The 25,864-nt window shown below is 34.3% G+C and overlaps 1 protein-coding gene across 1 annotated transcript in view; it reads left to right on the plus strand.

The window, feature by feature from the left end:
* The window catches only part of MALRD1 (MAM and LDL receptor class A domain containing 1), a 516,995-nt gene that overhangs the window by 355,243 nt on the left and 135,888 nt on the right, over nucleotides 1–25,864 (plus strand). Inside the window, exon 33 of the mRNA XM_049777533.1 lies at nucleotides 13,105–13,262. Coding sequence (XP_049633490.1) covers nucleotides 13,105–13,262 — 158 coding nt within the window. The remainder of the gene's footprint in view (nucleotides 1–13,104; nucleotides 13,263–25,864) is intronic.

Here is a 25,864-nt window from a genome sequence, read left to right on the forward strand (position 1 = left end):
TTGCATTGCCCTACATATTATCCTTTAGTCCTGGTACTCAGAGTACCAAGTGAATCAATGAATTCCTTTATAACCCTGGAGGACAAAATTAAACTCTGGGTAAATAGCCTGAAAATCTTTCAGGTTAATTAATTCTTCATTTTACAAGTCCTAGACATCTTAGTTTTTCTCTAAGGAATATACTAAATGCCTACTTATTTTTAGATTATTTCTTGGTAAAATCATGAGGCATTAAACCTATTCTTTTTTTATCTTTATAGACTTATTTCTTTTGGATATTACTCATTTCTTACATGTCCATAAATGACAATTATTAGTTTTATGTTCAGATATTGCCAATTTTTTCATACCTTACCTGAAACAAAACACACAATTTGACCCTCTCCCCCATTTGAAGTACTGAATATTTTGTTCTTATATCTCAAAATGCCTTTCTCTACAACATGTGTCTTCTACCTTAATACATACATTTTGGTTCTCTGCCATTTGTGTTCTACAGAAATATGATGTCTTCAATAAACAATTGTTTCTCACCCTTTCTTGGTCAGTAATCTAGGCAAGTAGCGATTATTATTTCTATTTTGTTTTCCTTTAAGTACAGTAATTTCCAAAAATGTAAATGGTAAGCAAATATAAAACATCCCAGCATCACACTATCTAGCAGGTTGTTTGCTTTTCTCTGCCACTGTCCAAATGCCTCTCATCATCCCCACATAGTCCCATCTTTGTGATAAGCTTGCCACTAAAGACCTGTTCGCAGATTCTTTTGCCTTTTGGGGAGGTGGTTAAGGGGTATACCTGGCAGTACTCAGAACTTAATCTGACTCTATGCTAAGGGATCACTCCAGGTAGGCCAGGACACCATAAGGAGTACCAAGGATCAAACCCAGGTCAGCTGTGTACAAAGCAATTATATTATCAGCTATATTGTGGCTCTGGTCCCCTACCTTTGGGCATTTGTTATTTACCTACTATATTTATTTATATCCTGAATATGAGAGATTATTAATATCTGTCCTTTTCCTTCTAAATAACTTTACTCACCATGATCTTACATGGCAGCAAATTTCATGATTTAATTTCTTCTGAAAGTCAAGCAGTATTCAATTGTGTGTACACACTTGTTATGCCATAGTTCTTATTGTATCATTGTACCATACTTTATTTTCTAGTTGACTGATTTTGGACACTTGAATGTTTTCCAGATTTAACGTAGTGCATCAATGAACATAGTAGTGCAAACATTGCTATTTTTCCTCCAATTAAAGTTTGGAACCTTGGTGTAGATGCCAAGACTGATGGAAAATCTGGTTATATGAAAGCTCAATTTCTAGTTTCTTGAGTCCATATTGTTTTTCAAAAATTCTGGACAAGTAAACATTCTGTTTGAAAGAGCAGTAAATAAGATCTATTTAATTCCACGTAGCCACCAACCCTTCTTGTTTTTATTTCTTGTGATGTTTGCCAATATCAATGGTAAGATATAATATTATAATGTCTTAATTTACATTTTTAATTATAAATGACACAGATAAATATACCTTTTTGTCACCTTTACATATTCTTTGAGAAAGTTTCTGTTTGTCTCTACTCAATTTTTGGATTGAGTTGGTTGTTTTTATATTCTTTTCCTTGCAATGTTCTACCAGTTGATATCTTACATATAAACTCTTTATGAGATGAATGGTGGACTTCTTTTCCAGTCTTTAAGTGTTTTATTCAGGTGTTACTTCTGGCAGGGTTGGGGGGGGCATATAGGATGCCAGGTATCAATCCTGGGTCAGCCATGTGCAAGGCAAACACCTTACCCACTGTACTATCACTCTAGCCCAGCACTGCAAAACTTCTTAGTTTGATGTATTCTTATTTGCTCTCCTTTGCTTTAATTTTCTTCACCTAAGACATTAATTCACTGAAGATTCTCTGTAGATTTAATCTCATGGAGTGTTCGAGTATATTTTTCTCAATATAAACAAGGGATTCAAGTCTGGTCTAGGTGTTTAGTCCATTTTGATTTGACTTTTTTTTTTTTTTTGCATGGTGTTAGAGAGATCTGGGACTTTCTTAAATATTACCACTGTTCAAACTGTTAGCTTTTGGCCACTTCATTTTTTAGATTGAATTTAGGCGTTTTGTTGCTTATGGATCAGGTAAGTGGAATCAAAATCAATGGCATTTAGGGTGATGCTGCTTATTTATCTGGCTGGTGGAAGAGCCTATTTACTGTCCACTGTAATTTTCAGTGTTAGGGGTAGCATTTTCTCTGGTGTCCTTGCTTTGTCTCCTTTTGTTGTATTTTGACTTCCCAAGAGAGCCCCTCAATAAGGCTGGAGGATGAAGTTCTTCCATTATAGATCTGAGATTGTATGGAGCAGTAAAACAGAGTTGTTAAATGGCAAGGTCAGGGGGATAGAAACATTCAGCAGTCTTGTGATTTGACCACAGACTTTCAGCTTGTGGCCTTGCACAGTGACCTTCACTGGGACAGTTCAGTGCTTCCTCCTCCTTAGTTGAAAGGGGAAGTCTGGGGCTTTGTTGCAAAAGCTACCTACTCTTCAAAGAAGCTGATCTTCCCCTCCCTCTGAAAGAAGCAGAAGGAATGTTTCTGCAGTCTCGATACCTTAGTGGGGCTCCTGAGAGGAAACTTTGGAAATGTTCCTAAAAGTTAATCTTTAGTGGTTCATGTCTCGAAAGCTTTTTGACTCTGAGTGGTCTATTTGCAAATTACACTGCACAGTTTCCCTCTTGCAATACTGACTTCAGATGGTTCCTCCACCAGAGGTTCTGCTTGTTAATTTATGATTCTATTTGCCTCAACTGGCTCTCCAATTTGGATGAAAGTTTGCTCCTTGATCTCTATTCTCTGATGTACCTAGAAAAGGGTTTTAAGGCATTTCCCCCTGTTTTATAGATATGGCTCAAGCCATCAAAATTTCAGCTGCTGGGCTAGAAACCCCCACTTTGGTTTTAGAATGATCTTTGCTGCTCTTAGCTGCTTTCTTTCTCACCCTTGCCTCTTAAAAGTTTACAGTAATGGTATATCTATGTTTTGTTTTGCATTGGAGCCACACCTAGCAGTGCTCAGGTCTTACTCCTGTCTCTGTATTCAGGATTCATTTCTGGCAGGGTTTGGGGAGTATATGGAATATCAGAGATGGAAAGTGGGTCAGCAGCATCCAATATGCCCCATATTATAGCAGATCTTTTTATCAAATTTTTCTTCATCTACTCAAAATGATTTATGATCTACATAATTATTTGGTATCCTTGCTTTCAATGGCCCCAGTGGACAGAATATTATCATCATCATCCATTTCTGATTGCCAATGAGTGTGAGATACAGTGGGAGGTTGGTGACTTACGTAATGCACAGAAATGGTAATAATGTCAGTCTAGATTGAGAGTCTGAACATGTGCTCATCCATTAAATAGCACAAAATCTAGGGTTCTTCAGCTTTGTGTTTCCTAGTTTTCCTCACCATAACTTACTTTTGTCCTTAATATCCAAATATACAACATAACAACTTCATTATAATACTCAGTTAATCAATCAGGGACAGATTGCTAGTGCTAGAATCATCTTTGGGTCTATTCTCTAAATATCCATAGAGTTGGAATTTGAGAAGTTTACCGTTCTTGCACCTGTAGGCTTAAATAGGTGTGAAAGCTTTGCCCAGAATTTCTGCTTATCACATATTCATTAAAAGAATGTGAGAATACCATTTTTTGATGCAATGAAAAATAATAATCTCTGTCTTTTTTTGTTTTTTGTATTCTTTTAGGTAAAATGAACATGACGTCTAAACATGTAACTTCTTATTAAATATCTAAACAGAATGGTTTATATTTTATTAGTTTTTCTCATAACATGACTAGGAAATAAATTTATGTTAATCTCAATTTGACAAATGAGGTCATACAACAAAAATGCTATTGAGTTGATGTGGTTCTCAGTATGTTTTCTCCCAAAATCTGACATTAAAGAGATTTTCTTAAGATCTTTCCATATGAGAATTAAGAGGCTCAGAATTCTTGTCTTTATCTAGACATATAGAATCTAACATCCAGTCCCTTAGGCATTCATTTTCATGCTATTGCAAGAGAATTATGGCTGAGCAAATTAGCTTTCAAAATAAAATCTACCCTGTATTGGCATTTCATAACTAGAAACTATAATTTTATATCACAGCAATTCAAACTGAGGGGGGGAATTTTGTACTAATGATTTGGTCATAGGAAACTATTAAAAAAAAAGAGAGAAAGAGATTCTGCTGAACTTTAGTTTTTAATCATTGTAAATTTCAGCATAGTGTCCAAAAAATAAACTGTTAGAAACGGTAGACTTTATTTTTAAATGCCAAATTTATTCTTTGTTCAGCCCTTTAGTAATGAAATAGAAGCAATATAATGACAGTCTGTCAAATACCATGAGGAAACTTTCATTTGACTTTGAGGTGCTGTCGCTCTGGTTGCCATTTTGATGACTTTGAGGAAACTTGTTCTCTCTCTAAATGTATTTACATTTCATGGCCTTTTCAGACACAACTAGCCAGCAGCTTGAAAATCTGGGTGGGGGGGACATAGGAGGGAAACTAGACTACAAAAAAGAGATTGAGGGCATTGCAAGGGATAGTCTTTATGTGCCATCTCTATTTTAGAGAAAGGGGCAGGCAAAAATTATAGGAGGGGTAGAGCCATGCTAAGTCAGTTGGCATCCAAGGAGAGGAGCTCTTTGCTATTTTGAAAGGAAAACTTAGTATACATTGTATTTTAAGAAACCATTAGGCAACTTTATTTTATGAATAAGAAATAAAAAGGCTAAAATTGCCTACAATTTCAAGCTGGGAGTGAATTCAGATCACTTGAAGTGGGAAATTGTCTTTTATGATTTGCCCTCAGTGCAAATAAGTACAATTCTTTCTAGGGCACTGGAGCTGTAAAAATAGAGCTTTCATTGAAAAGTTTCAGCCATAGTTTTAAAAAAGAGAAATGTCAAATTGATTACCTTATGGCGTGGTTACTCAATAACACATTTTCAGAAACTCGAGATTGGAGCTAATAACTTCTAAAAGACAGATTTTTCTTCTGATGCCAAAGTGAAACTCGAGTTGTCTTTGATGTCCACAGAAGGATCCTGACTGTGACTAAGATGGTGCTTCCTGTGGTCAAGTAACCCTAGTGCTTGGTCAAAGACTCCTCTGATCCTGAATGTGCACATTTGTCACTAAGTGGTTCCCATGAATTTAAAGATGTGTGCCATTCTTTTAAGAGTTTTTAAGGTAAAAATGGACTATTGTGAGAGACTTGTATCTAGTGTCTGATTTTGAGTAGTAAAGAAGTGAAATGTGAAAATGTATCCTAAGAATCTTAAAAATGTGAGTGTAAAATCTGCCTAGGTACAAAAGTAGTATTTGGGGGTCGGGGGGGAGGAACCACATCTAAGAGTGCTCAAAGGCTCTGTCAGGGGCCTTTGTTAGTTTCTCATAGTGTTCAGGAAACCTTGTGGTGCTCGGAATCAGTACAGGATCCCCTACATGTAAAACATGAATATTTTTGAACTATCTCTCTGGCTTCTGAAGTATCTGAAGTGTCAGACTCAAATACATGCTGACAGCTAAGAGTGGGAGACATAAAACTCAAACGGATCTAACCAATGTCCACGTAGTAGTTTTATCTAGTAATAAATAAAGTACAATCAATTTTTAAAATGTAATTGAATGCATTCTTATCTAATATATGATATTAAATAGCCAAAAGAAGATATAAAATAATCCAAAATAAAACCAACAAATAGAAAATTCTGCTTCCATGAAAATATGTCCAATGGCATTTTGGTTATGTGGAGATGAGGTAACTGTGTACAAAAAAATACTAGAGTTAATACTAGTACAAACATTTGACTCAAACTAAAGAAAGCAAATTATTTTAAAAATCTGTCCCATTAATGGTGTAAATAAGTTTTCATACTCATATGTAATTAAAGAGAACTAGTTAGGGTACCAGAGATTTTGCAGAGGTTAAGCAGGGGTCTCAAATTCGCAGCCCGCGGGCCACAAACAGCCCACTGTACAACATTTTGTGGCCCTGCCCTAGAGGAATCTTTTTGTGTTTTGTTTTTTTTTTTGTTTTAGTTGTTTGGGTCACACACCCCCAATGTTCAAGGCTTACTACTGACTTTGCACTCAAGGATCACCTTGAGTTTGCTTCCTGCGAACCCCAGGTAAATTGAGTTTGAGACCCCTGGGTTAAAAAGTGTTTGTATAAATGACCCAATTAGTTCCCTGCACTCTGTATGGTCCCCTGGTCATCACCAGGATTGGTGAGCCAGAGCCACCACTGAAGTGGTGAGCACAGAACCAGGAGATATTTCTGAACACCCCAGTATGCTTCCCATTAATACTCTCCAAAACCCAAACTGAGGTAAAACTTTGCCATTACAATCTAAAAAAACTTTTTAAGAAAACTTTGTAATATTTTAGAACAAATTCTAAACTTTGTGTGGGGTATTAGGTTGACCTTCCCCAAGGATTTTGCTGGATATAAATAGGTAGTACTCCGAGAAGCAACTGAAAGTTTATAAATTTTTGAAAGTAAGTCTTGTCTGAACTTGCTAGATAAAGAATGAGTCTATTTCTGAAACTATAACTCAGTGCAGGGCTTTATAACTGTGATATAGTACAGAGTTCCTGGATAATTCATATATTCCTATCAATAATTTCAAGAGGCTAAGCAACTTTTCACCTTTATGAGTCTCATAAAATAATATGACATTGCAACAGCTCTATTTCCTTTATAGAGTCAAAGGTAAATATAGTATAATTTCAGGAATGAAATTCCTTAAAAGTAAAGTTTCCAATTGTTTCTATATTTAAGTTTTGTATTCTTAAACTTTAAAATGGATGAAACAATTTTACATTTCCATGCATTAATACATCAGCTAGGAATTGACACTTAGTTTTGTGTCTGATTTAGGATTTTGTAAAACCAAATTTGAATATGGAAATTAGAAGCAGCTAGGCAGGGTATATTGTGAAAGCTCATAGTCCCATACCTAATAATTAGAATTTTTAGCTTTGATGTCAAGGCTTATATAACATTACTTACCATATACTTGAATAAATATGCATTAGTGAAATGATGGATTATTATTATCCCCAATGAATTACACAATTTTTAAGTGAGTTTCACGGTAAAACCTTACAATGCAAACAGTAGCATGTCCTACATCCCTTTCAATAATGTAATATGTTTTTCTAAATTGGTTTACAGTAGTTGCTGCAAGAAAAGTAGTACTGGGCACAATAAATATGAAGAAATTAATATAATGACATTCAGTTTGATTTTAAGGTTTGAGGCTTTCTCTGCTTTCCACTAGTATCCTTCTATTGGAGGCAGAGACTCTAACAGAAATTAATTGTGGCTATTGAGGAAGAAAATAAAAATTTCTTTTTCAATTGTGTACTACTTTTTCATGTCTTAAATATTGTTAGAATATTAATGTACTATGTCCTTTGGAGTGAAGTTTCTAATAGATTAAACTAAAGCATTGCTTCTACCCTGGGGTCAGAAAAATTAGTTCAAATGAATCACTGAGACACTAAAATTGTAATGCCTCGATTTATATTAGGAGTCTCTAAGATTGGAAATCTTGCTCAGTGCATTCATAGTGTTGTGCAAACTTAAAACTTTTTAAAAATTATTTTATATCATTGTAGTTAATTTAAATAATTGCATTGATTAGTAGATCTTTTTATTATAATTTATTAGTTTTTATTTATACCTTTATTTAAGCACCATGGCTACAAACACTGGGTTTCAGAAATAAAAAAAAAGAACACCGCCCTTCACCAGTGTATCCTCCCCCACCATCTGCCTGTCTTTGAAATAGGCATTCTAATTCTCTCACTATCATTGTCATAATATTTGACAGTGTAGTTATTTCTCTAATGTATAGTGGAATAAATTTACTAAAGCACAAGGTTTTAAATTTTATTTTGCAATTTGCAAAAAAATGAAATTTGTATCAATGGACACAATTATTTACTTTTCCATAGATCTAAATATTGGACTTTCAACATCTTGTTTGTTAGAGCATGGAAAAAGTTATGCATCATGTCCAAGTTAAACAGAATTTACCTCTGAACTAGAAATGCAAAAGTTAGTTGTGGGTGTCATGCTATTTATGAACTGAGAGGTGAAATGCAAAGTATCTTACACAAACATGCTCAATTCTATTTTATCCTCTTGGTACTATGTCAAGATTATTTCTTCACATTCAATGTAAAATAAATAGATGCCATACTTTCAATCAAGTCTGGACCAGATAAGGAAAGTTGTTAGTAGTATAGTTTAATTGACCTATGCCATTTCTTATTAATTTGTTGATTGTTTTGTTTTGTTTCCAACCCTTTATTCAGTTGTTTATACTTGCATGATAAAATCTATGCTAAACACTGAAAGCCCTCAGGGTTAGACAGGGAAATAAGATAAGGGAGAACCTGGTGTCTTTTTAAATCAATAATAGCATGATTTTAAAGACCTTGTCTTGTTAATGAATACATTCATTAAATTATGCTACAGATTCTAGTATAGATTCTCATGTAGAATAGATGAGCTCTAAGTGTGTCTTGATTATGCAATTCACACAAATCTCTTTTTCCACAGAAGAAATACAATCAAGTAACATATTTGGAAAGAAATGAAGAAAACTATTTAGATATATTTTCTGCAACAGAATTCAAATATTGTCCAGGGGCCTGAGCAATATGACAGCAGATAGAGTACTTGCCTTGCATGCAGTTGACTTGAATTTGATCCCATGACCCAATATGATCCCCTGAACCTGCCAGGAATAATCCTTGAGCACAGAGGCAGGAGTAAGCCCTGAACACTGCCAGGTGTGGACAGAAAAACAAAATAATAATGAAAAATTAAAATGTAGTGTTTGCTAGGATATATATTTTCAAGGACATGAAGGACTGGAAACAGTTTGGAGAGTCAGAAAGAAAACTTTTCAAGTTATTTCCACAATTTCTGTTTTATATTAAGGACAGTCTTGTTGCAATAATTCAAGTCATATATCTTGGTTTCTATCTTGATTAAATTCTTAAAAAATTACGCTTTATAAGAGATTTAATGTGCAGTAAAATATTTTAATGAGGAATATTTTAAAATATAATCCAAAGGAATCACGGTTTCTGATCTGGAATATAAAGAGCATCTAATATTTATTCCCTTTGTCATAATGAGAGAAAAGTTAAATCAATTGAAAATAAAATACTTTTTAAATTCATTAAATACCTAGGTGATTGGCTAGAGTGAAAGTGCAGCGGTTGGATTCCATAGGTTTGAGCAATAGTATGGCAGGTTAGATGCTTGTATGTGATTAAAATGGATTTCATCATCACCACATAATATCCCAGGAGCACTGTAGGAGTGATCCTGAGCACAGCGTCAAGAGTAAGCAATGAACAATGTTGGATGTGTCACAAAAACAAAAAAGAAAAGGGAAAAAAAAAGAATATTGGACTCAGAAGGCAAACTTCTACCTTTTTCTTTAGAGAAATAAATAAATTGAAACCAAGAATCTTCTAGGTGAATCAGAAGTTTACAGTTAGGAACCTTAGAAGGAATACATAAATTACCCAGATGATAAATTCTTAGCTATAACTGATAAATTGCTACAAGCTTGGAGTGGATAGGTAAGATAAATTCCCAACAGACAATCTTAGTAAAACCCTTTACTTAGAAGAGTTTTAAGTTCAGAAGTTTTACTAACTGTTCTTAGTGATTACTACAGAGAAATATTATCTGTTTTCAGCAGGTAGAAGGAAAAAATAAATTTCCCAGATATTTTTCTTTTCTTTTTTTCTTTTTTTTATATATTTTATTTAAACACCTTGATTACATACATGATTGTGTTTCAGTCATGTAAAGAACACTACCATCACCAGTGCAACATTCCCATCACCAATGTCCCAAATCTCCCTCCTCCCCACCCAACCCCGCCTGTACTCTAGACAGGCTTTCTATTTCCCTCATACATTCTCATTATTAGATAGTTCAAAATGTAGTTATTTCTCTAACTAAACTCATCACTCTTTGTGGTGAGCTTCATGAGGTGAGCTGTAACTAACTTCCAGCTATCCTCTCTTTTGTGTCTGAAAAATATTATTGCAAGAATGTCTTTCATTTTCTCAAAACCCATAGATGAGTGAGACCATTCTGCATCTTTCTCTCTCTCTCTGACTTATTTCACTCAGCATAATAGATTCCATGTACATCCATGTATATTTCATGACTTCATCTCTCCTGACAGCTGCATAATATTCCATATTGTACCACAGTTTCTTTAGCCATTCATCTGTTCAAGGGTATCTTGGCTGTTTCCAGAGTCTTGCTATGGTAAATAGTGCTGCAATGAATATAGGTGTAAGGAAGGGATTTTTGTATTGTATTTTTGTGTTAGGGTATATTCTTAGGAGTGGTATAGCTGGGTCGTATGGGAGCTCGATTTCCAGTTTTTGGAGGAATCTCCATATTGCTTTCCATAAAGGTTGAACTAGACGGCATTCCCACCAGCAGTGGATAAGAGTTCCTGTCTCACCGCATCCCGCCAACACTGCTTGTTCTCATTCTTTGTGATATGTGCCAATCCCTGTGCTGTGAGGTGGTACCTCATAGTTGTTTTGATTTGCATCTCCCTGATGATTAGTGATGTGGAGCATTTTTCATGTGTCTTTTGGCCATTTGTATTTCTTCTTTGTCAAAGTGTCCATTTCTTCTCCCCATTTTTTGATAGGATTAGATGTTTTTTTTCTTGTAAATTTCTGTCAGTGCCTTGTATATTTTGGAGATTAGCCCCTTATTTGATGGGTATTAGGTCAATAGTTTCTCCCACTCAATGGGTGGCTCTTGTATCCTGGGCACTATTTCCTTTGAGGTGCAGAAGCTCCTCAGCTTAATATATTCCAATCTGTTAATCTCTGCTTTCACTTGCTTGGAGAGTGCAGTTTCCTCCTTGAAGATGCCTGTAGTCTCAATGTCCTGGAGTGTTTTGCCTACGTGTTGTTCTATATATCTTATAGTTTCGGGTCTGATATCGAGGTCTTTCATCATTTGGATTTAACCTTCGCACATGATGTTAACTGGGGGTCTAAGTTCAATTTTTTGCAAGTGGCCAGTTATGCCAACACCACTTGTTGAAGAGGCTTTCTTTGCTCCATTTAGGATTTCTTGCTCCTTTAAATAAGGTCTTTCCTCAAGAGAAATTGTTTTACTAGATTCTGAAACAGGAGAATAAATACTAAATCATAAGAAAAATATTTATCCTATAATAAGAATATAGAACAGTAAAATAAAAAAAGTTTATACAACAATAATATAGAGTAATATTATGATTCATTTAGACACAATCTAGCAAAATCCAAACAAGAAAAATAAATGAATTGAATTAGCTTATATTTACTAAATAAATTTTATAAGTAAAAACTCCAAAATAGAAAGTGTCAATTGTAAATAATTTATGATATGAATTCTCCCAAAAGTTAAAGAAAAATAATATTGGTTCTATAAATTATATTTCATAAATAAAGCAAAGTAATACTTTCTTATAGTTTCTTGAGATCAGTATTTTCTTTCTTTCTTTTTTTTTTTTTTGGTTTTGGGGCCACACCTGGTAATGCTCAGGAGTTATTCCTGGCTTTGCGCTCAGAAATTGCTCCTGGCTTGGGGGACCATATGGGACGCCGGGGGTGTCGAACCACGGTCCATTCTAGGCTGGCGCTGGCAATGCAGACACCTTAACTAGCACCACTGCGCCAGCCCCGAGATCAGTATTTTCTTATCATTAAGAGATAAGAAGAAATAAAACTATTGAGTGACATATCTTATCAACACAGTTTAAAAATACTTAGTAAAAGTAGCAAATCTAATCTCATCAATAAAATTAATAATTATGTGTAGTAATAAGCCCTTAGGACGGGCTTGGATGGAGGTGAATGGTGATGGGATGCATGGAGGCCTTTGTCCTTCAGCCCAGGAACAAATGGCTCTGCAACCCCCTTCAGCTGTCGGGGTGGCAGCGAGGAGAAAATCCACCACAGCAAGCTTCAGGAAATATGAGCTTTATTCATCCCCTAACCAACACGTGTGGCTTCTATATTATAATCATTTACGCATGCTAATATTTTAGCATGCCCTGTGTCTAATCTAGCCTTTATCAGCCATCTCTAGCCTTCTGCTACCTCTTCATCCAGTTAAATGCAAATCTCAATCCCTTCTGCCCCTGAGTCCAAACCTTTTATTATCTTCCCAAGACCCCTCCCAGAAATGGGAGGGTCTTGCAGGTAAAGTTTCACATAGCAAGATCCCAGGGTCTTGTGGTAAGATCAAGTTACACAGGAAGAATGGGGGAATAGGGTTACAATTATGTAGTACAATCAAAAGGTATTCTATATGTTGGTCTAAATTTAATACTAGAAAATCAATTCTTGAAATTTATAATTTATCATAGGATAATGCAGTATATTATGATTATATCAAAAGATGTAGAAGAGTATTCAACAATCCCCCACACCTGTTTATAATAAAATTCCCTTGTAGACTAGGAATTGATTAAACAACTGCACATTGATGCAGAACACCCACATGTGCTAAAAACTGAGCTCATGTGCTAAAATTGAAATAGTACAGGTGGTTAGAATAGCCTCTAAAAAAGGGATGGCACACAGTTTTGTGATGCATTCCCATTTTATTTACACACATACCCTTAATATGTGAAGTGCTGAAAGTGTTCTTTAATTTCTGTAAATCATTTCATAATGTGCATGCATGTAAGACTACCATGTCTATACATTCAATATATTAAATGTTAGTTATCAGGCACACTCAGTTGAATTTGGTGAATTGTCTAGTATATTAACACTTGTTCTATTTCAAAGAATTGAATGGAATCATTATGGTTTATGAAATAAACATATTGTTAATGCTTAATATTGTGTATTTTTAGGGAAATAAATTTCCTCGTGGCTTATGTACATTAGGTTTCATATTGAAACATATCACTCTTCACTGAAAAGTTGTATTCATTGTATTTGCTTTAAGGTAGTGGCGGGCTTTTCCTCTATGTCAACTCATCTGGCTCAGAAGAAGGCGCTACTGCAAGAATCACTACATCCAAAGTCTTCCCAGCAAGCCTTGGAATGTGCACTGTTTGTTTCTGGTTCTACATGATTGATCCCAGGAGTTTGGGAATATTAAAGGTACAAAAGACACAGGGATTTATGACTCATTGAAATATATTTAAGAATTATTTGGGGGTATAGGTTAGCCACACATCACCAACGCTGACTTCATTAATTTCTCATTTCTTTCTGGGGTCATGAAATGTCAATAAGCAGTGCTGTTATTCATGTTGATATTATTCCATAGGTACCTTAATCATGACTGTCACCTGAATTACTATAATTTATGCGATAAAAGATGATCTAATTGTAACAGAATTAAGACATACTACATATATCTTTTAAGGGAAATTTCGATGAGACCATTGAAGTTATATGAGGGGCATATAGTGATAATTTTCCTCTCAAACCAAAAATAAATACAAATTTAAGATTTTAAGGTATATCTCACTCCTAGGGATATGCCCTAGGAACACAAAAATACAATACAAAAATCTCTTCCTCACACCAATATTCATTACATCACTATTTGCAATAGCCAGACTCTGAAAACAACCAAGATGCCCTTCAATAGATGAATGGTTAAAGAAACTGTGGTACATATACACAATGGAATATTATACAGCCATAAGAAGAGATGAAGTCATGAAATTTTCCTATACATGGATGTACATGGAATCTATTATGCTAAGTGAAATAAGTCAAAGGGAGAGAGATAGCTGCAGAATAGTCTCACTCATCTATGGGTTTTAAGAAAAATGAAAGACACAAAAGACAAAAAAGAGAGGAGGGCTGGAAGTTCCAGAGACAAAAAAGAGAGGAGACAAAAAAGAGACAAAAAAGAGACAAAAAAGAGAGGAGGGCTATAAGTTCCAGCTCACGACATAAAGCTCACCACAAAGAGTGATGAGTTTAGCTAGAAAAATAACTACATTGAGAACTATCATAACAAAGAGAATATATGAGGGAAATAGAAAGCCTGGTCTAGAGTATAGGCGGGGGTTGGTGGGGAGGAGGGAGATGTGGGACATTGGTGATGTTGGAATGTTGCACTGGTAAAGGGGGTGTTCTTTACATGACTGCAACTTAACCGCAATCATATTTGTAATCAAGGAGTTTAGATAAATATATTAATAAAAATATTTTAAGGTGTATCAACAATATATGTGATCCATTTCTAACTATTAAAAGATGAAATTTTTCACTAGACACATATTTATTAAAATAAATAAATTGCTATATTTAATACCCCTTTATATGAAATGTAAGTGAGCTTTTCAAATATCATCAATACATTTTGAAATATTGATGTCTAATTAAAAATGGTTTTTTTTGCATTAGAATTAATCTTTTAGTATTGTTTTGGAAAGCGTACCTTTTGGGCTTGAAGCAATAGTTATGATGAAGCAGTTATGGTGTTTGCCTATACATGACCAATCTGGGTTCTATTCCTGGCACCTATGGTCCCCCAAATTCAACAGGAATGATCCTTGAATACAGAGCACCACCGCATGTGGTCCACACAGCAAACACCCCCTCACAAAGAGAAAAAAAATGTTCCTTTAAACATTGCCTAGCAATTATATAGTCATTTATTATTTAAATAAATAAAATATAAATTTGTTATCTCAAAGATTGCACATTTAAAAGAAAGTCAGTTATTATTTATCTTTTAAACTATTCATTATAAATGTACATATTATTGGTTTTTATTCTCACATTCTTTGGCTAAGGGAAAGAATGATTTCCCAATTTTAGGGAAAACAGACTTGAGATGATTTAGTACCTTTTTCTTTTTCAATTTTTGTTTTATTTGTTTTGAGGTCACACAAATTTGTGCTTATGACATTGCTCTGTGCTCAGGTGTTACACCTGGTGGACTCAGGGGACGCTATGGGATGCTAGAGATCAAACCTCGGTAATTTGTGTGCAAGGCATTTCCCTACCCACTATTCTATTGTTCCTCCGACCCAGACTTAGTATATTTTTCTTGATTAAACAACTTGCACAAAACTAAACAAGTTTAAGATTAAGGCAGGGAAAGTGAAACAAGTTTTTGTTTTTATCAGTATCACTATTGCTATACTTCTTAAAGTAAATTGATAAGCATGCAAAGAAAGTGGATAATTTATATTAATTCTACACAAATGTATATTTTGGTAGAAGTCAATGATAATAAAGATAAATATATTCATTTCAACAATTTAGAGACATATGATGAAGTTCATATGAAAATTTTAGAATTCTTCCTATAATATGTGGTCATCCAGTAGAACAGCCTTTTTGACTCTGCACATTTTTACTTGTGGCAATTTATAACCACTGATATTAAAACAACTTCACCATAGATATTTCTTACTTATTTTCTCTTTTGTTTTAATTTTGTTTTCTTCTTTTCACCACATTCAGACATGGTCAGGGGTTACTCCTAGCTCTGAACTCAAAATTACTCCTGATGGGTGCTGGGGTACCATATAGTATGCCCAGGATGGAATCCAGGTTGGTTACATACAAGTCAAGCACCCTACCCCCTATATGCTCTGCTTCCTGAATATGTAGTAATTTTATATGTAAGAGAATCAGTGAAGTATAAATGCATTCTTCCTGCTCTTCAGATTGTTTGTATAGCAACATACTTAGCTCCTTACAATATTATGTCTTTTTCTTAAAGTTTCCAGTGGGGAAATTTTATGCTACATTTTATCACATTTTCTAGGACATTGTTTTATGACCTATTTGTTGTATTTGAGATAATTGTGTGAAAGCATTGGTGGAAAAACTTCTGACAATGAGCCCAATAGTTCTATTTTTTAAAGTGATTGATACCTATAGTTAATGTTATAATGTCATCTGTTCTTTAGTGAGAAATAATCTCTTATTTTTATGTCAAAGAGATTTTAATTCAATAAAATGAATAACAATTTATATCAATACATATCCATGAATGGTCTGGTTATGGATTATCAGATACTCTTATCATTGTTGTCAGTTAACAATATGAAGACCATTCTGGCAATTATAAAATTTAAAGGATGTATAATGTTTATCAGAATAAATCACATCTAAAAATCTAAACAAATCAGTTTAGGCTAATGTTTTTATAAGGTTATATTTCAGTGTTGTTTATAATAATGTCCTATTGCCTGAATAAAAAATAAAAAATATCTTACATAAACTCATAAAAACTGTCTGGAACAATAAAATTTATAAAGGAATTATTAATGATAAAGAGAAGTGTTTATTACTTATGGATAAAACAGGTAGAAATGGTATTCCGGAATGCCATCTGGGCACACTACCTCCTTAATTCATATTCTTATATATCTAGTTTCTCTGTTGCCAGTCATAAAGGCTGAGCCCTCATGACCCAATTTCCTCCTGAAGGTTCTACCTTCAAAAATGAAAACAGTAGTGGCCAGAGCAACAGCACAAGAGTAGGTGTTTGCCTTGCACGCGGCTGACCCAGTACGAACCTGGGTTCAATCCTTAGCATTCCATTTGGTCCTCTGAGCCTGCCAGGAGCGATTTCTGACCACATAGCCAGGTGTCACCCCTGAGCGTCACTAGGTGTGTCCCCTCCCCCCAAAAATTAAAAACAGTAGAATGGGCTCCAATGTATGAATTTGAGGTAAACACGCAGACTCAATTTTGACAAATAAGACTAATAGAGTTTAAATGCAGATGCATTTGCAATGCACATTCTCTCTCTCTCTCTCTCTCTCTCTCTCTCTCTCTCTCTCTCTCTCCTCTCTTTCTCTCTTACCTCTCTCTTGTCTCTCCTTTCTCCCTTCTTTCTCTTCTGTCTGTCTGTCTGTCTGTCTGTCTGTCTGTCTGTCTGTCTCTCTCTCTCTCTCTCTCTCTCTCTCTCTCTCTTGCTGCATATAGAAAAAGGATGCGAAGGTAGGTAGGAGGAAGAAAGACTCAGAAGAGAAATAGAGGGGTAATCTGTTAAGAATATTTCTAGGAATCAAGAGCAGGTACGATATAGTATGATTTGAAAGTAGAAAATACACATGAAATAGAAAGTAATTTCCACACTGTAAAAGACTTCAATCTTAACTGGTATGTTCATATTGTTTTTCTAAATAGAATTCACCTGAATTGTATCCGTGTTTTTTTTTTTTTTACCTCCTAGCTTTTGTGTGCTCTTTTTGAAGGATCATGCTCAGTGTAATTCCAGATGTACTCCTGGTTTTATGCTCTGGGATCAGTCCTGGCAGTGCTTGGGAATAGATATGTAGCTCTGATATGAAATCTAGGTCATCATCATACAAGCCAAGTGTTTTACTGCCTGAATTATCTTCCTATCCCTAATTGTATCTACTTTTAAAACCTGTATCTTGGGGCCGGAGAGATAGCATGGAGGTAGGACGTTTGCCTTACATCCAGAAGAATGGTGGTTTAAATCCCGGCATCCCATATGGTCCCCGTGCCTGGCAGGGGCGATTTCTGAGTGCAGAGCCAGGAGTAACTCCTGAGCATTTCCGGGTGTGACCCCCCCCCACACACACACACACAAAAAAAAAAAAACATGAAACCTGCATCTTCTAAAGCTAAAGCAAAGAATACTTATATGATTGATGAGATCAATTTGAAAAATCAATGATGATCTTCTTACTATACTTTCGGACTAAAAGTCATTAAATAATTTGGATTTATCACAGCCTACAAAGTAAAATGCTGTGTAATGTACATGCTTGTTTTATTATAAGAGTCAGAAAAGCTGGTGGTATATGAAAAAAAATTGGAATAATAAAATGTTCATATACACATTTGCATATTTTGATTCAAAGGCTCAGGAAATTTTAGAGCAATGTATATAAGTAAGTAATGTACAACTTACTGTCTAGCTCAGTTTATTTTTGTCTTTTAAATACCACTCTCTTTATAAAATTAAAATCATTATTTAAAAAGATGCTGGTCAGTCACATTTTAATAGCATCAATAAAAGAAACTAAGTGAAAAAATTAAAAAATTCTTATGGGTTTATATATGCTTAATAATATACGTACTTAAATTAATAAACTTCCATGGGTTCCATATGCTTCCAGTAATTCATCCTTAGGCTTATTCTGATATTTAGCATTCAATTGTGTTAACTATTTAATATTAATAAGAAAAGGTAAAATTGGGTACAGGACAAAAATATTTATCTAAAAAAAACTGATGCACTTTATTCCTGCACTCATTTTTAAAAAGATTTTATTTTATTGAAACATTATGACCTACAAAATTCTTCATAGTTGAGTTTCAGACATATAATGAATTATAATAATGAAATAATAAATTTTATCAACAGTGTTCCCTCCACCAATGTTCCCAGAATGCATCCCAACCCAGCCTGCCAGCAAAACAGGCCCATTTAAACTTTAGCTTGTTAAAGGTTGAGTCTCTTGAATCTATTTTCGTTGACTGTGGCTTAGATATTTAATTCGGACTTTTTTTTTTTATTTTTAAACACTACCAATGCAACTGAGACCACTGGCCCCATCCTTTCATATTTGTGTTATTCCTCCTCCACTCAGGTTATTTTCTTCTCACTATACTGGGGCCAAGGGTGTTTGAGATAATTCCTATTTAGATCATTGCATTTTTTCATGCAGTTATTCTAAATGTACATTTAAGTGATATCATTCTGTACTTGCTTCTTCTGGTTTACTTAATTTAACTTAATATTTTTATTTACATCCAGGTTGCAGCAAATTTTATGATTGTATCACTCATAGCTATGTAGTATTTCATTGTATATATGGAGCACATCTTCATGATATACTCGTCTGTTTTTGGACATTTAGATATATTCCAAGCCTTAACTATTATATCGAGTGCTGCAAAGAATAGCGCTGTGCATATATGCATTTAGATGAATTTTTTGTCCTGGGGTAAATAGCCATAAATAGGATTGCTGTGTCATATGGCAGTTTGTTTTGAAATTACTGAAAATACTTTGTACTGTTTTCCATAGGGGTTGGACCAGGCATCATTTCCACCAGCAGTGGATGAAAGTTCATTTCTCATATCTCTGCCAACTGAAATTATTCCCAAAATTTTTGATATTTGCCATCTTCACTGGTATAGAATGATATCTCATTGTCTTGATTTTGATTTTTCTAGTGATAAGTGATGAGTGTCATGTTTACTAGATGCCACAATCAAAGTTTATTGTTTTTATTGACTGATTTAATCCCCTCACAACATAGAGTGAGGCAAGAACTAGTATTTTTTACATGTTAATAGAAGAGGAAAAGGAGCTAAAGAAAGCTTCAGGAAACCAGCCAAGGCCTTGGATGTAGCAGACCTGTTTTAATTTGGTGACCACAGTTGACAGTGCTTGGAAACTACCAAGCCTGGTGTTCTAGAAGTATTTCCAGTGGTTCTCTGGCAACCTGGTGGTGCTGAGGATCAAACCCAGAGCTGAGTATTAAACCCACATGCAAATCATACACACTGACATATCGAATCATCTTCCTGGATCCTGCAGTCTGAGGATTGAATTCTGTGCTTTCTACCTCTCAGAATTTTATGGTTATTTCATAGTATTATATTACCTATATTTTTATTACTCACTCATCTTTTGCCTTTCTACCAATAGGTTTTGAATCTTGTTCTTTAAAGGGCACTTTAATCATTTTATATTTGGAATATTGTAGTTTTCAGTATAAATCTGGTTTGAATTGGAAATTTTACAAAACACAAAAATGTCACAATGGTAATTGAAATAAGCATCTGTACTACAAGATGTCTAGAGTATAAGAGGGAGGTAATATGTGGGGATTTACAGAATTTGACATACCCAATGCAGGTATTCATAGTACCCTTAGTTGCCTCTGAGTCTTGTCAGCTAATTTGTTTTGTTAGGAAGCCACATCTGGTGATACTTCAGTCTACTTCCAGCTTGGTGCTTGGGGCCATTCCTGACAGTTCTTCAAGGATTTAACTCTGAACATTATACAAAGAGTGCTTTCCAACTTGTTGAGCTATCTCTCTTGTGTTTTATTCCTTTGTTCTAATGCTGTTGATAATTAACTCTTGAGTGAGCAGTTCAGGATAATACAGTTCAAATTACTTGTCAACTAGTCAAGGCCTCCTTGTGTTAACTTTTGAATTATCTAGAGCATTGATTTTTTCAACCTTTCATTTTTTTTTAACCAACTTTATAACATACATGATTGTATTTGGGTTTCAGTCAAGTAAAGAACACCACTCATCACCAGTGCAACATTCCCATCACCAATGTCCCAAATCTCTCTCCTCCCCACCCAACCCCTGCCTGTTCTCTAGGCAGGCTTTCTATTTCCCTTGTACATTCTCATTATTAGGATAGTTCAAAATGTAGTTATTTCTCTAACTAAACTCATCCCTGTTTGCAGTGAGCTTCATGAGGTGAGCTGTAACTTCCAGCTCTTTTCTCTTTTGTGCCTGAAAATTATTATTGCAAGAATGTTTTTCATTTTTCTTAAAACCCATAGATGAGTGAGACCATTCTGTGTCTTTCTAACTTATTTCACTCAGCATTATAGATTCCATGTACAACCATGTATAGGAAAATTTCATGACTTCATCTCTCCTGACAGCTGCATAATATTCCATTGTGTATATTTACCACAGTTTCTTTATCCATTCATCTATTGAAGGATATCTTGGCTGTTTCCAGAGTCTTGCTATGGTAAATAGTGCTGCAATGAATATAGGTGTAAGGAAGGGACTTTTGTATTGTATTTTTGTGTTCCTAGGGTATATTCCTAGGAGTGGTATAGCTGGGTTGTATGGGAGCTTGATTTCCAGTTTTTGGAGGAATCTCCATATTGCTTTCCATGAAGGTGAACTAGACGGCATTCCCATGAGGTACTACCTCACACCCCAGAGATTGACATACATCACAAAGAATGAGAACAAGCAGTGTTGGCAGGGATGTGAAGAGAAAGAAACTCTTTTCAACCTTTCAAAGCCTGTCAAGTGGCCTCTCTGTAAACCTGTGGTTGGAAATCTGAGTTAAGAGTTTCTCATTAGGGTCACAATTGTCCTTTCAGAAGTCTCTCAGAGGTTATTATCTCTAGGCCAAAGCAGGAGAAAATTATATTTAAAGAATACCCTGAGAATCGTCAATTTCGAAAAATGGAAATTGTCAGAGAAGGAAAATATTACCGCTTTCCATCTTGTGTCTTAAATTAAGTATAGGGGATGTGTGGTATAAAGGAAATTTATGCCAGAAATAGTCAAGTACTTTGAAGACTCCTACAAATGATATTTGATGCATTTTCCAGCAAGTAGCCTCACTACCCACTGATCAGCTTAGATAATCATGTAGTTGATTATGAATCAATGAATTATGCTGCATAAGCAATTCCTAGTAATTAAAGCAAATGCACTTTTGATTTACATTCACTCATCAGAGGACTAGTTTCTTTCTTAGTGCAGTATTAATGAGTTGTATTAGCTTGTATTAATGAATTGCCCTCAAAATTTTTATTCCCATGAGATGTTACCACATAAATGAGGACCTGGACCATCCACTATTGTAATGATCACTGGTGTAACAGAAATTCATCATCATATGTTAAGAAGAAATTGGCAAAATGTTAAGTTTCAAAAGGAAAAATATATATTAAAACTTTGAGTTCATATGCTTGTGTTTATAGAAGGTTCTTCAAGACTAAGTACATATAAATAATATAGTACTTGTTTAAGGCTGCTTAGTTACCTTATTTTTATTTTATTAATTTAAGGTGTATTTTTATATTATGGCATATAAAAGTTGTTGAAAGCTTTATCAGTGTTCAAATTTAAATACACAGTATAACTGATGTCTTAGACTGGTTATTTCTCACTCCTATTATATGATGAACTTCATGTCTGTTTTCCCAAAGTGATAACACATTTCTTATCAACGGTAGCTGTGAAATAAAATTAGACTGCACTTCAGAAAGGAAACAACAACATGTGCAAATTGCCCTCATGCAGGAAAAGATAGAGTGAAAACTGTAGGCCATTGATAATACTTAGAAAAACTCTGCCCTCTAAACATGCTTACAGAGATCTATGTTATCACCTCCATTGGAGCACTTCACATTATCTCAAATAGAAATATGGGGAGTAATATACTCAGACAGTAGTTCCAAATGTGTCACTTTTGGGTATGTTGCAATGATTTGTAAGATGTGACAGAGGCAATATGTGACGATAATAGTAGTGTAAATCAACCAAAGTATTTTTAGTGATTTTTCTCCATTTTTGAAAAGAGCCAGAAATGTTCTTCTATAATAACAGAAGCCCATATTTTAATTTGATAGGTGCTCTTGGGTATGAGAGAAAGGGAGAGTTTTACGTGGTGTGCCAAGAATTTTACTAGAAAATTTGCATCACTTGCGTCACTTGTAATGGAGCATACCTAAGAGAGTTGAACACAACTATATATCAAAATAGAATCAGAGGTTTATGTTACCTGTCTAGTAAAGGCATGTAGGTAGGTCCTGACAGCAAAGTGATACTTTGATAATTCTTCTAGAAAAAAATATGTTGAGATATTTTCTATTGTAACAAAAAAAATAAACCAAATGATGGTAATACATAGTTGATCAGTTGCTACCAAACTATAAATTCGGGAAGACAGGGTGGAACCTCCCAAAACACAAAGGTTGACTCTTAAGAGGAGAAGCTAATATAATTTGACCTTCAAAATATGCTTTCCTTTTAGAATCTAATGAAAGCAGAAAAAGAAAAGTGACCTCAAGTTGAACAGCTATGCTGCTAAAAATTAAAATCAAGTCACAGTCTTAAGACAGAGACATGGGAATTTGCAAAAGAAAGTGTTTCTTATACTTGCCTACAATTGGGGTTAGATGCAAAGTCACCTTGAGAAAAAAAAACTTCCAAATCAGCTTTGTTAGAAGTTTGGAAAGACTTTTTATTCAGTCAAGTTGAATATGATTTCTTTTTATAAAGTTAACATACTCAAGGTTTAAGCAATCTTTCTTTTACGTATTTATTTTTTGAAATCTGTTTATCTTAATTTTCTTTGTATATTCTATTTATTCTCAAAAAGCATTTCCATATATTAAATAAGAAAAGATTTTCATTTATTTTAGAAATTAGTTTTAAATCAACTCTAGTACAGTTTTGTGTGTATATAGTAAGAGGTTAGCATCTCATGATTTGTTTTTCCAAACAGCAAGCCAGCTGTTACAACACCATTGATTCAACACTGTGTCCTCCCAGTCTATTTGAAGTGCCTCCCTTATTATGGGTTCAATTCATATTTGCATATGTAAATTATCCACTGAAAGATGAAAGTGCAAGTTTCTCAGTTGGGTACCAAGGTAAAGAGACACAGACAAATGACAGAAGCACAGAGATCAATTAAATCATAACCATCAACAATCTGACTCACTGTCATCAACTTAATGTGTTAACTTAGGGGAAAAAGTATTTTAAAAAATAAATTCCTTCAGTATAATTTTAAAAGCCTCAATATGTTTGTCTTTTCTCATCAAAAATTAGATTGTTAAGTGCATATAATTCAAAGCCACTAGATCAATGCAGGGGATTAATATATTTCACTATATAATCCTTATCACTACATAATTACTGCATCCTATTTCTAACTAATATTGGCACAGTTTTTTGAAACTTAACATAATGGTCACACTCACACTTTAATAAAACTTTTGGCATAACATTTATTAAAGTATTAAAGTTCCCTCATTTTTTCTTAAAATCTAAACTTTTTATATTTTTAATTTTTTATTATTATCTTTATTTAAACACCTTGATTACAATTTTGATTGTAGTTGGGTTTCAGTCATGTAAAGAACAACCCTCTTCACCAGTATAACATTCCCATCACCAATGTCCCAAATCTCCCTCCTCCCCACCCACCCCTGCCTGTACTCTAGACAGGCTTTCTACTTCCCTCATTCATTCACATTGTTATGATAGTTCTCAGTGTAGTTATTTCTCTAACTTCATTTACCACTCTTTTTGGTGAGCTTCATGTTGTGAGCTGGCCCTTCCAAACCTCCTCTATTTTGTCTCTGAGAATTATTGCAAAAATATCTTTTATTTTTCTTAAAACCCATGGATGAGGGAGACTATTCTGTGTCTATATCTCTCCCTCTGACTCATTTCACTGAGCATAATAGATTCCATGTACATCCATGTATAGAAAAATTTCATGACTTCATCTCTCCTGATGGCTGCATAATATTCCATTGTATATATGTACCACAGTTTCTTTACTCATTCATCTGTTGAAGGGCATCTTGGACATTTTTGTTCTTTAAAAATAGTTTTCTGGTATTTTATTTATTCTTTCTTTTTCATTGTTTGTAATATTTATCTTTAGTTATGTCAATTAAAACAATCCATTACTACATATTGAATATACCTATAATCGAAATTTATCTTTAGATAAATTCATTCAGTTTTTTTATATATTTTGTATTATTGCTTTGTCATAAGATGGATATTTTTGTTTCAGTATTATTTTCTTTCATGTTGCTTCTTCTCAGAATTTATACATTGTAATTGCAGTGGGACTTTTCTAAAGTGGCTCATTTTCTTGATTTTTGGTCAACCCATTTTAAATAATTATGTATTACTGATAATTAGTTACATGTTTTGACCTCAAAAGAAGACATTTACTAAGATTCTAATCTCTGGTATCATCTCACATCATCACTGAGTTACTGAAATACTTAAATATTATATTCAGAATGTAAACAATTTATAGAATTTTCTCAAGTTATATTCTCAAAGACATGAAAATATACCAGTGTATTGTGACCAATTATAACTTTACATTTTTCAACTATGTTTGCTCTCTTTTAATTACAACATATGCAACTCACTTTTTTGCTTTATTATTTGTTTCATAAGTAAAATTAAATCAACTCAAAATTCCAATTTTTTTTCTGTGAGCATATGTATTTGAAAAACATTTTGGGGCCAGAAAGAAAGCACAGCTGTAGGATGTTTGTGTTGCAAGCTGCTGCCCAGGATGGACCTGGTTCGATTCCTGATATCCTATAGACCTATATGGTTTTCTGAGCCTGCCAGGAGTGATTTCTTAGCACAGAATCAGGTGTAACCTCTGAGCAATGCTGTGTGTGCCCAACCCCAACCCCCCCAAAAAAAGACATGTTGAAGGAAGTCTATACAGTGCTCTAAGTTAGGAGAAAAAAGATGTGTCAGGTAAACCCCGAGTGCTACACAGATCATTCTGCTATAAAGATATTTTGCTACTGCTTTATTTCTGAATACTCCTAAAGAATGCCTTTCTCAATGAATGTGAGGTTAATATTATAGAGTTGAATATAAGTCAGCATTTCCATTTTCACACACATATTAGCCGTGATTTCTTTTTTTTTCCCACTCCCCTAGCCGTGATTTCTAAGTTCTATCTCTGCATTTACATTTAGTGATACTTATAAAAAACAAAGGATACTAAGAACAAAGCAGAAGCACAACTTGTTTTTCAATTCAAATTGTTCTCACTGTATATATATATATTTTTATTTTTTACTCCCTTTTATTGTGTAATCAATAACTTATTAAAATATTTAAGCATAATCTCCAGGGCAAGAGGAATAGGATTATAAGAGTAGAGAGGATAATACCTGAGAAGCCTGCACAAAGCACTATTAATATCAGGCTGGAATTACAAGAAATAGCAACATTAATAT

The sequence above is a fragment of the Suncus etruscus genome, chromosome 7 (assembly GCF_024139225.1).
Source record: "Suncus etruscus isolate mSunEtr1 chromosome 7, mSunEtr1.pri.cur, whole genome shotgun sequence".
NCBI lineage: Eukaryota > Metazoa > Chordata > Mammalia > Eulipotyphla > Soricidae > Suncus > Suncus etruscus.